At 41.5% G+C, this 15044-nt stretch overlaps 1 protein-coding gene across 4 annotated transcripts in view; it reads right to left on the reverse strand.

The window, feature by feature from the left end:
• Window positions 1-553: 553 nt before the first annotated feature.
• AKAP10 (A-kinase anchoring protein 10) overlaps window positions 554-15044 on the reverse strand; it is a 40121-nt gene continuing 25630 nt past the window's right edge. For 3 of the 4 annotated variants that reach the window (XM_065908745.1, XM_065908742.1, XM_065908744.1), the window contains 7 exons: window positions 14354-14498; window positions 12568-12741; window positions 10071-10180; window positions 7820-7902; window positions 4799-4851; window positions 4074-4169; window positions 554-1842 (listed from right to left, as the gene is read on the reverse strand). In XM_065908745.1, coding sequence (XP_065764817.1) covers window positions 1762-1842; window positions 4074-4169; window positions 4799-4851; window positions 7820-7902; window positions 10071-10180; window positions 12568-12741; window positions 14354-14498 — 742 coding nt within the window. In that variant the 3' untranslated portion in view covers window positions 554-1761. Of the gene's footprint in view, window positions 1969-4073; window positions 4170-4798; window positions 4852-7819; window positions 7903-10070; window positions 10181-12567; window positions 12742-14353; window positions 14499-15044 lie in introns of all 4 variants that reach the window. The other variant, XM_065908743.1, reaches the window with a different exon arrangement.

The following is a 15044-nucleotide window of genomic DNA, read 5'->3' on the forward strand; positions in this document are numbered from 1 at the left end:
CCATTCTGAGGAGTGCAGGCGCCATGAGAGACAGGAGTTTCAGGCTGCACTTTCTGTGTCCTACAGCGGGCAGGCAGGAAGAGCCAGTCAGTCTCCAGCCTGCTATCCTTCTCTTTACAAGGACCTCACAACTACTGACATCCCTACCGAGAAAGCACACAGCAGACACAGGTATAGCACTGGACAGCATCTTAATGCAAAGCACGCATGTCAACAGCCTAGAGCCTGACAGACATTGTTATTCCAAAACATGCAGAGGCGGCAAGTCACCCAAAACCACAGTTTATTCTATGAACTTCATATTGCTTTTCTGTTATTTAAAGACTGAAGCAAAGTGACATGGATGGAAGTATTCTGTTAAAAGAACAAAGTGAGTCAATCACAGCACAGGCAACTAATAACACTTGGGTCTATGCCACACACTCCAAACACAGGGCTGAGTCCAGGAGTGGCTCTGTTCTGGGTTCTTGTAAAGCAAATGGAAATACTGGGAAGAATCAACACATTTCAATAGAGGAGCCATAAATGCCCTGAAAGCAGAAAGTTGACACAGTTTTAAATATAATTCATATATATATATTTTAAAATCAAACACAATTAAATAGAATATGGTTTAAGTACATGAACACTTGGCTTTAGAATAACAGAGGTGGTACACAGTACCAAAACCCACACACAGCCTTTCTGCTTCGTCTGTTGATGAAATGGCGTGCCTCTTGCACAGTCAGGTATTGCAGGAGAAGGAACTCTATTCATTCAAGACTTTCTCAAGGACAGAGATGATTAATAATTATATATTTATATGTTTATATATATATATATATTTTTTTTTTTGCAAAGTCTGAGCAAAAGCAGTAACACCTAAGAGAATGTTCTTTCCCCAACAGTCTGGGCAGCGAGGCCATGCTGGCAGCACCCACCATGGAGTATGCTTATCGCCAGGGTGGCTCTGCCGAGGGCAGTGTGGCCCAGACCCTGAGGCCAACGGAGTGGAAGTGCAGAGAGGGCCCACTCATGACCATGGATGAAGGAGAAAGACCACGAGCTGCACACTGCTGGCACAGCAAAGATGGGCGGCGGGGGTCAGAAACGAGGGCCTTTCCCCCCCACCCTTGCCCGCCCACACCCCTGCCCACCACCTGCTTTAAAGAAGTGTACAACTGGGAACAAACATTTGTTCAAGGAACCACAGGGGAAAACTGGAGTGACGGTTGTTGCAAATTCCTTTCCTTGTGTGCTATGAGGGGAAGGACATCTCTGGAGCATAGAAGTTAGAGGAGCAGGGCCTGATGCTCACAGTGCAGAGGGTGGCCCCTCCGGCAGGGGACCTGGTTTACGTGTACTGCATCCCGGGAGCAATTAAAATGTGAAAATGGCAAGTTGCCACGAAAGGGAAGGACAATGTCACCATGACTTGACCCGTGAGCTCTCAGCTTCCTTCCAGATGAACGCCTCTGTGCAGGCCCTATTCCCAGGAAGGAAAGCCATCTGCCGGCACTGTGCTGCCTGGCTGGGGCCAGACCAACTCACCTGTTTGTGTAGAAGATGGAGCAAAGCACCCCAGGCACCCACCTCATGATGCGGCTGGAGTGGGAGACCGCCACGGCAGTGCATCAAATACCAGCTCCACGCCCACCCGCCTCCCATGGCGCCTGGCCCTGCAGATCCCCGTGGGCTAAATTCTTCTGTAGATGGGTTATTGCCATTGGAAAACGATTAATCTCTAGTAGTGTAAACAGTGCCCCTTGGTCTCTCTGACTGTCACTCTGCAATCATCTGGGTGGCAGGGCATCTACGAGCCGCTCTCCATGGTGCAAGTCCGGGATTGTCCGCCCTTCTTTCCTGGGAATGACAGTGAGAAGAAATACAGTGCTGTTTTCATTGGCTGTGGTGAGGAATTCAACCAAAGGAAAAAAGTTTTCTTATTTTCCAAAAGCAGATTTCCTTGATCTCAGGTCTGAGTCATATCTGAAAAAAGGAAGGAAAAGACAAAGGTAAGGTACATTTCTACAACCAGGGACACACTACCATCACAAGGGGATGCAGTGCTGAGTGAGTGCCTCCTGCATACCAGGTACTGTGTACCACCTCAGGACCCTACTACAATCACCTCCATTTACAGCAGAGCCAATGAAAGGCTGAAGATGCCGAGCGGCCCACCCAAAGGTAACATGACGAGGACTGACAACCAGACTTGCTTTTTTTTGTTCAGACTTGCTTTTTCTATCTTTCCATCTAGGTGATAGATATTAGAATGAAATATCTACTTTTTGACAAATAATTCTGTTTCTAGGAACTAACTCCACAGGCACACTCATAAGAAGGGACAAAGACTTTCATACATTATTCATTAAAGCATTGTTTTGTGACAGGGAACAATCCCAGACAACCAAATAACCATCTGTTGGGGATTAACAAGATGGAGACAGAACCATAACATGGAATTCTCCAGAGCTTCTAGCAAGAAAACAGAGACTTGTGATCTTCTGGCTACCTGAGACCAAGCTTCTGAGGCTGAGTCCACCTTCTCACTGCACTGACAAGGAAACAAACATTACAGAAGACACAGTCCTTACTATCTGTGAGATAGGACATACATACACTAAATAAGTCATTAATGCCCTGAGTTTAAATGCCCAAATGCTTTCTACAGACAAATGCCCGGCAGTCAATTCAAAGCAGAGATATCCATGTGGGTTAAGAAGAAGCTGTGACGTCATCTGTGGGGGCAGGACTTTCACATTCACACAGTCATGGACTGAGAATTACAGGGGATCTTAGGAGATTTTCTTGTCCAACTTCTCTGATCTGCTGATAAGGAAATGAAGGGACCAGAAAGCAGCAACTCGCATAAGGTCACACATACGGACCGGGAATGGACAGTGGCTCAGGGCTTTGACCACATCAAGGGCTCTGACCACACCTGCAGGACCGTCATCTCAGCCAACCAAAGAGAAGGCCAAGTAAGGTTAGAAGCAAAGTATTCCTGCATATCTTAGACATGAAAAGCACACATGATAATAAAAGCTGAACACACAACAATGAAAAGCCTTAAGCTGAAAATCTGCTTTCCAAAATGGTTTCTAAAGAACAATTTCATACTGTGGAACATCTGATCACCAACATGGTAATGGGGATCACAGAAACAACCATCCTGCACTTCTTTCTACATCTTTATCTTGCTCTTTGTTATTTTGGGTTTGACTAAGCCAGTAAGGATAAATATAGGTACAAATTATCACCCTTACACAGAAAAGAGAACAGAGTCTGCAAAAGTGAGCAGAGCTTTGATCTGAATTAGCTCAGTGAAAAGTTCAAAATTACACCAAGCTCTGATAACGACAGTTCTTAGAGTAAAAAGCTGGCAAGGAACGGGTGATGCTGGACCCACATCTCAATTCCTGCCTCCAAACTATGGAGGGTCACAGGGGACGTCACGTGAACACAGGTAGCTCGGGTTCCTAACTCCTGCTAACGTGAACGACACAGAGCAGTTTAACGCCATCATCAGGAGTCTGAGCAGAAGTTCTCCTGTCACGGGAAGTCCTCCTGAGTCAACCCAGGTTACAGAACACAAAGCTAGAAGAACACTGGGAGTCTTTTCTTGAAGAAAACACCAGGGGGCTAAGCGGCTCTCTCCAACTTGCTGGGTTATCATCTAATATCAACATTTAATGCTACAAATCTGCCTGTAAGAATGCCTTCAGCAGTACCCCACAGGCATAGCCATCCCCCAGGAATGGTGAGGCACTGTTTCCAGGGCCCCTGCGGATAACAACAAGTCGAGAATGCTCGAGCCCCTGACACAGTGTGGGGCGTGGAATTTCCATATAACTCACACACCTCATCCTGAGTACCTGAAATCACCTCTCACTTACTTATAATTACCTAATACAATGTAAATGCCATGTAAATAGTTGCCGGGCACGGCAAATCAAGTTCTGCTTTTCAGAAATTTTTTTTAAAGAAATGTATTTTTGATTCATGGTTGGCTGGAGCAGAAGTTCCCTTACGTCCTGCACATTTGTATCGAGATCTAATTCTCTTTTGTTTCATGCAGGCTGGGTCCTTACCTTTGTGGACTTCTCTAATGGCTGATCACACTGGGCCTGCTGCATCACATCACTGACTATCATTTTAGCAATCTTCCAAGCTAGCTCCTCCTGGGCCTAAAAAAGTAATTAAGTTGTTGATAACAGTTATTTGCTAGAAAAACCAACAAACATTATTAGTGCTCTAAACACAACTGTGTATACATATCATTTCTACGTATTTGGAAAGAAGCACATTCCTATGCATCAAAGGACCCAGGCCGCCCTCTGGTTTTGGTATGTTTACATATGATTCACTGGTCCCCAGAGTCAGCTACAGGCCAGCCAACAGCATGACTAGTTTCATGTTAGATGGTCAAAATCAAACATTTTTCTTCTTCCACTCTCGTCTTTCAATGTACCTAACTATTCAAAAAAGCAAACCTCTATTTCTGAAAGTATACCTGACAGTGAGGAAGGAAATATTTGAGTTTTGTTGTGGCACTAATCACTGATGCCTGCTGACTGATGGGAACCTGACTGCTTGACTGTTTTCTGTGGTCAGAGACTCTGGACTGAGGACCACTGCCTCCAGGCAATTGTGAGATCTTGGAAGGGCCATCCCTTCCTGTCACCTGAGACAAGGAAGCAATAGGTGCCATGCTGCTTAAGCATCAGGAACTAAGGAGAGAGAAAGCCTGAAACCTTACTTAGAATAAGTGCCCCTGATAAGACAGAAATCTTTTTACACTACAAGTAGAATTTACCTCATCAGTATTTCCTTGCACCCATTTCTTCATAGCTTGAGAGAACATGGATCCTAGTAAACAAAGCCAAAGTTGAATGTAGACGTCATGCATAATTTTACATTAAAAAAGATTATTAAAAGCCATTTCCCAGTTTTTTAAAATACAAACTTTAAAAATTTAAAAAAAAAATCATGTATCTATTTTTGGCTGTGCTGGGCCTTCACTGCTGCATGGGCTTTCCTCTAGTTGGAGTGAGTGTGGGGCTACTCGCTAGCTGCAGTGCTTGGGCTTCTCACTGTGGCGGTTTCTCTTGTTGCAGAGCGCGGGTTCTAGGGTATGCATGCTTCAGTAGTTATGGCACATGGGCTCAACAGTTGTGGCTCCTGGGCTCTAGAGCACAGACTGAGCAGTTATGGCTCCCGGGCTCCAAAGCACAGGATCAGCAGTTATGGCTCCCGGGCTCCAGAGCACAGGCTCAGCAGTTATGGCTCCCAGGGTCTAGAGCAGCACAGGCTTGGCAGTTGTGGCACATGAGCTCAGTTGCTCTGCGGCATATGGGGTCTTCCCGAACTAGGGATCAAACCCACGTCTCCTACATTGGCAGGCAGATTCTTCACCACTGAGCTACCAGAGAAGTCCCAGAAGATACTTAAAAAAAAAATATATATATATACACACACATACATATATATACATATATATATATATTTTGTACAACCTCACTCTCAAATTAAGGCCATTAACAAAAACTGATTATATTGTTTCCATAAGAGAATATTTAACTTGCAAATATGGCTTGAAAAAACTTTGAAAAGTTGTTTTAGAGCTTGAGGTTTTTCTTCTGCTCTCCTCACTTGATGAAAGAAACTATCAACCAGTGTTAAAATTTGCAGTAAACATTCAAAGATCAAATAAAACCAGGACCAGGATCTGGCCTTGAGGGCAGAATCTAGCAATACATCAAGAAGTATAATCCACTGACAGGTGGATGGACATAAATCTTTCAGACCAGCTCCTCTACAAAAGGGTTCCCAGTGCAGATGTTGTTGCTACACGTTGAATCTCTGGTCTGCGAATTTGCCGGGTAAGATCACTGTTTTAAATAGCCATGCTCTATCGAGGCTATAACAACTTCCCAGGAGACACACAGCCTCTCCACACATCTGTACTTAAAACACTGAGGCACTACCGAGGAAGGAGGCTAGCCTCTATTTCCGTGAGTTAAACACACAGCTTATCCTTTCATGAATACAAACAGGCTCACATCTAACTCAGCCTTAAACCAAGGGTCTGGTAGCCTGTTTCTCAGGCAAGATCCTGATTAGTTCAATGACTGGGGTAGTCTACAGTAAACTGTAGTATTCATGAAAAATACAAAACCTGGATCCTTTCCCCTTAATAATTTGTATTACTAGCCAGAAGTCGAAATACTAATCTTGTTAAACTTTCTGGTCAGGCAGAGTCAACATTACATGGCCACAACATTACATGTTCTGCCTAAAGTCTCAAATGGCTGTTGAACCCACTGAATTTCTTGGTGCTCAGCTCTTTCTCCAGGCTATTGACAGCCTCTACTTGCGAAGGCTTCCCTCTCTTCTTCTAGAAGCACCTCCCCCGCTCCAGAGGAGCTTCTTCAGGATCCCGTTGTTCCCTCAGCACTTTCTCTGGGGCATCTCATCCCCTCCTTGGCTTCAACTTCCTTCAAAATGCAAATAACTCAAAAATTTGTTCTTAGGTGTCATATCAATACTTAATTTAAAAGTTGTCCTAAGACATTTCAAACTTAACCTGCTCCAAGTAGAGCTCTTCTCGCATATACCTTTTTGTAGCCTTCATCTCAGACAATAATTTAATCCTCTATTGAAAGTCAACATCGTAACATTTTATTTAGAGAACCCATGTTAAAACCTCATCTGCCTTTCTCATTTATTTTCTCCATGAATCTGTAACCAAATTCCACGTTGGATGTAGTCTCCTGAATTTCCTAAGTGTTATAAATCTGACCTAATTCCTGCTACTACTACCTACCCCAAAATCCTCCTTTTCTTCTACCTACATTACTAGTGAATCCTACTCCCTGAGTAGCCTCTCTGACACCAGACTCTCCCCAGCTGCACTTCATTCCCAGACTACGGCAGAAAGAAGCATCTCACTGCACTCTGCTTAGAAATCCCTGCTGCCCAGAAGACATGACCACAGGTTTCCTAGAAACACACGAGGGTGTTCACAGGGCACACACAGCTCAATCTCCTGTCAGTGCACCACCACTGCAGGGACCACCCGCTCAAAACATCCCTTACAATTCCTTCTTGTTACACTTTCTCCTAGATGGTTGAAGGTGACTATTAAAATTAACCTTGCTTGACCTGAAAGTAAAGTTTCCATATTCTCAGAAGTTTCTGAGCTATAGCCGCCTTAAAATGTGGCCCTTCCTTATTTGCTCTATCATCAGAGCTTTAAAATCCAAAATAAAACTACAGGTTGGCAAATGACACTCTCTGCAGCTGCCTCGGCAAGGAGAGGAAGGGAGAGGAAGTAGAGCTGAACAGCAAACTGCTGTCAGCATGGTATTCTGAGCCATTGTTTCATGCAGACGTGCCTTCTGTAATGGGAAAGCAAGTTCAGTAACTTCTGATTCAGAGATAGAAACTGTGTGGAGACCTGATTACACCAAGCCCTTGGACTCACTCCTGACTATAAACACAAGAATAAAGATATGACAGCTATTTTGTCAAATAAACAGTTTAAATCTTCAACAACCCTTCACTTACAGGCAATGACTAATGTGAGTAAAGGTGTGATTAAAGAAGTGAAGTGAAGTCACTCAGTCATGTCCGACTCTTTGTGACCGCATGGACTGAAGCCTACCAGGCTCCTCTCATGGGATTTTCCAGGCAAGAATACTGGACTGGGTTGCCATTTCCTTCTCCAGAGGATCTTTCCACCCAGGGATCAAACCTGGGTCTCCTGCAATGTAGGCAGACGCTTTACTGTCTGAGCCACCAAAGGTGTGATACAATGTATAAAAACACCACAAACCTTTTGATTTCTTTACATCAGGTTCAGGCTCAGATTCTCGGATGAACTGACCCAAGTCACTAACTCTTCCAAACGTCATCTTCCTAAATAAGTATGAAAAGAACACAATGTCTAACAATCCACTTGAAATTAAGAAAAATTAAATTTAAGCATCTTATCTAGATCTAGAAAACGAGAAATACAATTTATACCTATCCATTTTACTCAGAGTGGGGCTTATTATTTCAAAAAGAATTGTCCCCCACAGAAAGTAAACTTTCTCTAACCTATTAATACCAAAACCCAGTTAATACCAATAACCATCAATGCCAAATAGTAACATAAGACATTGTGAAATATTTAGCAACAGTTATGAGCTATAATTAACATTATTTATGGAATAGTAACAACACAGTTAAGATGAGGTAAATATGTGTAGACTAACACAGAAAAATCTCCAAACTCACTATGAATGAAAGCACAAGACAGAATGGAGTGTAATTTCAATCATATAAACATAAGCCAACAAAAATATACATCATAACATAACAGTGATTATTCTGAGAAGGAAGGGGAGAAAACAGGCATTGATTAGTAATCAAAGGGCACAGTAGCCTTATTTGTAAATTTCATTTTTGGAAGACGAGATCAATATATTTGTATCAGTTAAACTTAGTTAAAGAAAGAAAATCTTCTGATGCCTACATATTATTTCATCTCAGGTAAAGCAGATCTTATTCTAGAAACAGCCTTCCTAATAATTCAGTTAACATGTGGGTGCCAATACACCAACTGCTATAGATTTGTTGGCCTTTAGAAAAATTTCAGGAAGATGTTAGAACCATTAAACTAAAACAAACACTAAAATCTATCTCTAAAGATAGAGGGGAAAAAATCATTATTTCACTCACACTATACATATATTTATTTTACAAATTTAAATTTTATAAATTAACATGTATTTACTTTACATACAAGAAAACTATAGAAATAAAACATCTTGCAATTGACAGTCTTTCTTAAGATTTGAAATAAATGAACCAATCATTACTTAAGAATAAATAGCATCTTCGGGAATTAACTCATTTAGCCTTATTGTCTACCATTTCCTGAAAGATTACTACAACACTGACACAGCTGAAGACTGAGTCCCCAAAATAACCTTCTATTTACTTCAAAGTATTTTCTGGACTCCTTGGTCTCCCAACTATCACTTTACTTTCTGGTAAAAGCAAATAAGCATGTTGAAATCCCCTTTCATGCTACTGCCAGGACTGGGGTGGGGTAATCATGCATGCCTTTACACAGGTTTCTGTGTTTTCAAGCCATCTTCAGGGAAGAGGAAGTGATAATATGATTTGATCTGTGGTAAAGATCGAGAAGTGCTGTATCACTGCCTTTCTGTTTCAGAATAAAATAAACAACCAAGTTAACTCCAAAATACAAAGGAATCATTCTATTCTGTTTCCCCAAATACAGCTGGTTCCCCATATCTAAAGGCTCCAGACCTACAGACTCAATCAATGACCGATTTAAAGTATTCAGAGAAAAAAAAATCTAGAAAGTTTCAAATAGCAAAACTTGAATTTGCTGTGCACTGGCAACTATTTACATAGCATTTACATTGTATTTACAATTACTTAACAAAGCACTGACATTCTGTTAGGTGTTATAAGTAATCAAGAGATGATTTATATGGGTTTAAAATACCAGGTCACTTCATACAAGGCACTCGAGCATCCTCAGATTCTGGTATCTGAAGCGGTCCTGCAATCCCCTGCAGTTACTGACAGCCAACGGTTCTAGTTATATAGTCCATGATAAATGCTATCAGCGTCTTTGTAGTTTAAAACAGAGACTTCAAAATAGTTAACATATGAATCAAATGAAACGTGGACAAGACAGCCTAGCACACATTATGTAAACATGACATGCATCAGTGTCATACACAGCGGTGGAAATGAGGATGGCAATGGAATCCACTGAGTGCTCACTGCTATCAGGCAACGTTTTCAATGCTTTTCATGTACTATCTCATTTAATCCCCTTCACCAACCCAACGAAGCAGGACTCATTCTCGTTTCACGGATGAAAAACTTGGAGAGCATTAGGCAGCTTGCCATCAGCAGCTGAGCCAAGATTAAACCCAGGAAGTCACTCCTTAGCCTTCACCCTCAACCACACTACATGTAAAAGGGAAGGGCATAGATGAGACAGTGGAAACAATTTTTACATTTTAAATTAAAATATTTTCTTTTAAAAAGATGCTTACCCTGCATATGTCCGTTGATACAAAGATTCTGGATCCAGACTTGCAGCGTCCACAATTATCGCTTCATCAAAATTTTTCAGAATCTTAACACTGGCTTTTTTCATACTGGACTACAACAGAAATTGCGAAATTAGTGTATGTTATTCAGGAGTCAAGTCAGTCCTGGGTTTGGAACGATAGATCTATACAAAATCTTCAGTGTTTTAAAACACACACGTTTCACTCAACCCCGTCATGAATGAGATGCTTAAAAGCAATGATCCTGAGACTCAAACCTAAGTGCAGGAGGGATGCACAATACCGACACATATGACACGTGCATCCGTATGCCACACGTGCTTTCCCTAAGAAATCGAGTTCCAACAACTGAGCTTATGTTCCCAACTGTGCAAAACTCCCTTCTTCCATGCACATGTATCTTGGCTGATAAATATAAAGCCCGGCTTTCACAGTATCAACATGTTTTTGATTCTTAGTGTGGCCATGTGACAAAACAGAAGATGGAGGAAACTTGCTAAAACGAATAGTATTTTACCTCCCACTCCTCATGCCCACAAAGAAAGCAAGTCAGAATTGGTACCTCTATGAAATAGAGGCATGGGTTGACCCAGTGACTCCACTTCTAAAATTCAATCATAAATAGATTTATACAAAATGACTTATACACAAGATTATTTGTTGCAGCATTGTTTAAAGTAACAACAGATAGGAATACCTTTAACATCAATGACTAAAGCACAGGTTAAATTAAAAATACATATATAAAAAAGTAATGGACCAGGCACTTAGAGAACACTCTACAGCAAAGATGCACACTGTCACCACTTCTGTTCAACACTGTACTGCAATTTCTAGCCAGAGCAGTTAGGCAAGAAAAGGAATAAAAGACATCCAAAGTTGATAAGAAAGAAAATTATTTCTATTTGCAGCTGACATGATCTTAGATATAGAAAACCCTAAAGAATCCACAGACAACTATTTAGAGCTAACAAATGAATTCAGTAAAGTTGAAGGTACAAGATAAACACACAAAAACCACAACATTTCTACACATTTGGTGAAGAATCAGAAAAATAAATTAAGGAAACAATTTCTGTTTATAATAGCATCAAAGATAATAAACTACTTAGGAATAACCTGACTCGAGGTGTAAAAAGTGTACACTTAAAACTACGAAACACTGCTGAAAGAAATAAAAGATGGCATAAATAAATGGAATGGTATTCCATGTTCATGGACTGTAAGACTCAATACTGTGAAGATGGCAACACTTTCTAAAGGAACCATCAGATTCAATGTAATTCTGACCCAAAATGTTAAAGCTGATCCTGAAATTCACATGAAACTACAAGGAACCAGAACATCCAAATCAATCTTGCAAATGAAAAAAACGCAAAGTCAGAGGACACACACACACAGTTCCTGATTTCAAAGCTTTCAAAACCTATAAACTAGAACTAAGTTGGAGGACTCTCATTTCCTGATTTCAAAACTTATTACAAAGGAACAGTAATCAAGACTGAGTTAGTCATCATTTGACCCAGCCATTCTACTCCTAGGTATGTACACCAGAGAAATGAAAATATACATCCACACAAAAACTGTACAGCAGCGTGACTCCTAACAGCCAAAAACAATAATCCCGACATCCACGAGCTGAGGAGTAAACAAAATGTGGTGTGTCTATATGATGGAGTGTCATTCGGCCATAGAAGAACAAAGTTCCAATACATGCTAAAAACACAGATGAACCTTGAAAAAAGAAGCCAGTCACAAGGACAACATATCACAAGGTTCCACTTATATGAGATGTCTGGAACAGGCAAATCTATAGAGACAGAAAGTCAACTAGCAGCCACCTAGGGCTGGAGGAACGAGGACTTGGAGGCTAAGAGTTAAAGGGTAAAGGCCTCCTTTCTTGGGTGAAAAAAATGTTCTATAACTGACTGTGGTGAGTTAAGCAACTCTATAAATAAACTACAAAACCACTGAATTATACAGTGTAAATGGATAAACTGTACGGTATGTGAAGTATATCTCAATAAGGTTGTACAAAAAAAAAAAGAAAAAAAGGAAAGAAAAGAGGACAGTGACAGGAAGGGGACAACAGTGTCTGACAACGTGGTAAGGTGTTCTCTTTCTTGATCTAGATGCTGGTCACATGGGTTAGGTTTGCTTATCTAAATTCTTCGAGCTGTACATGATTATGAAATGTAGACTTTCCTGTAACATATTATTATACTTCAACCAAAACTGTAAAAATAGTTTTTATGGTTAGCACCTAGGCCTTTGAGTCTAAACAAAAACGGCATTCTGCTGGGTTGGCCAAAAAGTTAATTCGCCTTTCTCAATCATCAGAAAGATTTTGGTTAGAATATCTAGTAAGTAGGCTAATTTTATCTCTGCTTGTTTCTTCTACAACCTAAAGCGTATAAACGGGGTCTGATGCTAGGATCTGAGTGAAAGGATCCTAATGGCTGGGCACACGGGTCACTACCTGAGAGGTGGAGCTGTCGACTGCCCCAGGATGGGAGTCATCAGGTGGACCCATAGAGCCTGGAGCCGTCAGTGAGACACTCCCTCCCAGGAACTCGTCTCCGCGAACTGAGTGGATGAGATCGTTCAAGTATTTATAATACAGATTGCTGGACAAAAAGCCAGGCAAAAAGACCTGAAAAAGAAGACACCTTGTTAAAGCTACCAGTCACCACGCCTGATCTTACATCTTGTTGTACTCCAAGTGTTAAACCTTTGGACACAGTTTACACTGTAACTAAAACTACAACATGTACGATTTATAGGCCCCCCCCGGAAAACTAGCCATGAAACTACTGAATCTGGACGTCTTAGTGGCAGGGAGCGAATGTAGTTTGAAACTAGATTTTTCTGGTTTGTTATAAATACTTAAGTTTTCGTGTATATGTTGATTTTGACTTCTGGACTGATTTATTTAAGATAAATTACCAGGAGTGTGACTACTGAGTTCAACGCATGAAAACTTCAGCTTTGATAAATCCTAAGGATAATCACTAGACTATTATCAAGGCATCTGTTCTGACAGAGGCTTTCCAAAACTGGCTTCTGTTTTCTCAAATCACCGTTAAATAAACATCTAATGTACACAGATGCTTTCATTTGCATTTAAAACTATTAATGAGCCTAAGCTCCCATCATTATTACTGGCATTTCCTATTTTCAACTTTTCCCTTACAGTATTCAGCACAACTGTAAATACTGATGTCTGTGTCTTACATACGCCTTCCTCCTAGACAGAGCTGCAGGAGGGCAGAACCAGGCTTTTTCTTCTGTTTACCCCTGTAACACCACCACCCAGCACAGAAACACTCCAAGTATTAGTGAAGGAGGCACACATTCTTCTCCCCATTTACCTACTTGATAGTACTGTACTCTGATACTCTGTTTTTCTCTTTTATTACCCAGAAAGTTTACATCCTCTATATGATACAGATTTTGAACTTTCCCCTCTAAGATTAGACAATGTTTATTTTAATCATGAAAAAATGATCAGCCCTGGACAAGAGCTAACAGTCTATCTAGTTTCCCAGCAACTCCCTGATGATCTGATTTTTCCATGTAACCCATCACACTCCTGACACTCAGGTTTGAGGGGTGGTCATGCAGCTGTGTAATTAATCCCTTTCCACCTGATGCACAAGCCATACATGAGAGAAACCTCACGGGCTTATCCTGGGCTCTGTGCCATTCCCAGGAAAAACTGCTCTAGTTCATCAGAGAATAACTGAGGCACAATTCCAACTCTTTATCAATAATAAGCAGCAATGAGCACTTACCCTGTAAGTGATAACAATACAAAAAACTAGCGTTCCAATCCTGTTGGAGGGTTTGGTGAAAAATTTGGATCATCCCTAAGCTAACTTTGCTTAGTACTATCAGTTATCTAAAAGCTGTAATAATAGCAGTTAACATTCTTTAATGCTTATGATGTGTCAGGGGTTATGTTACTAGTAAGCACTCTACACATCTTACCCCACTTTCATCCTCAAAACAATTCTGAGGTTAAGTACCTGTATGAGCCCCACCTCAGAGACAAGGAAAATGGCATTAAAGGACTTTGGGAGCTGCCTGGGTCCCTCGGCCTACAGGGTTGAGGTTAATACACACCAAGCCAGACGCAAAGCCTTTGCTCTTAATCACCATTGTTTCAGTTATCCACTATTGTGTTTGCTTTTCTCCACATTTCATTTTCTGACTTCCACCAGGAAAAACTTCCTACAGTTTAACACTTCTGGGGTTTTGGTTACCTTCTCCATGGTCGTCCAGGCCTGACGTAACGGAGTGGTGAAACAGTTAGGGAGTGGCCCACCTTCCCGGCAGATGTTGGATTCAATTTCCAGTCGCACAACATCGTCGAATCCAAGAGGGTGTGTGGCCTGGAGGGAGAAGTACCTACAGCAGAAAGACGGCCAAAATCAACCCGTATCCCAGCAATCACAGCGCCTTCTAGCACTGACACCAGAGACCCTCCTGAGGCTCATGCAGACCTAGGCTTACAGAGCTGGGTGGAGGGCAGCTCTGCAGCGACCTTTCCTATCCCACCACATCTGAGCATTCTGTGGCTTCCAGCTCCTGTTATTGATGCAAATACAGAAAAGCTAATGAGACACGATATTAGGAAAAAAAGAGATAGAAAAGCCGAAGAGTAGGAATGGGTAAAGTCAAATTTGGCAAAATGAGCTTGATAAAACAATAGTGCTGGTGGGCGTCTTCATTTAAAGACGGCTCTCAGTTTGAAAATGGGATCCAGTGAGAAGACGGCATCTCTGCTATGGGTGGCATTGAGCTCCTGCCAGGTCCTCACTGCTGCCACACTTCTGTTCCAGCACAGAAAACCCCTTTTTCTTTCTTTCTTTTTTTTTTTGTGACCCCATGGACTGTAGCCACCAGGCTCCTCCATCCATGGGATTTCCCAGGCAAGAATACTGGAGTGGTTTG

This window comes from Muntiacus reevesi, chromosome 18, assembly GCF_963930625.1.
Source record: "Muntiacus reevesi chromosome 18, mMunRee1.1, whole genome shotgun sequence".
NCBI lineage: Eukaryota > Metazoa > Chordata > Mammalia > Artiodactyla > Cervidae > Muntiacus > Muntiacus reevesi.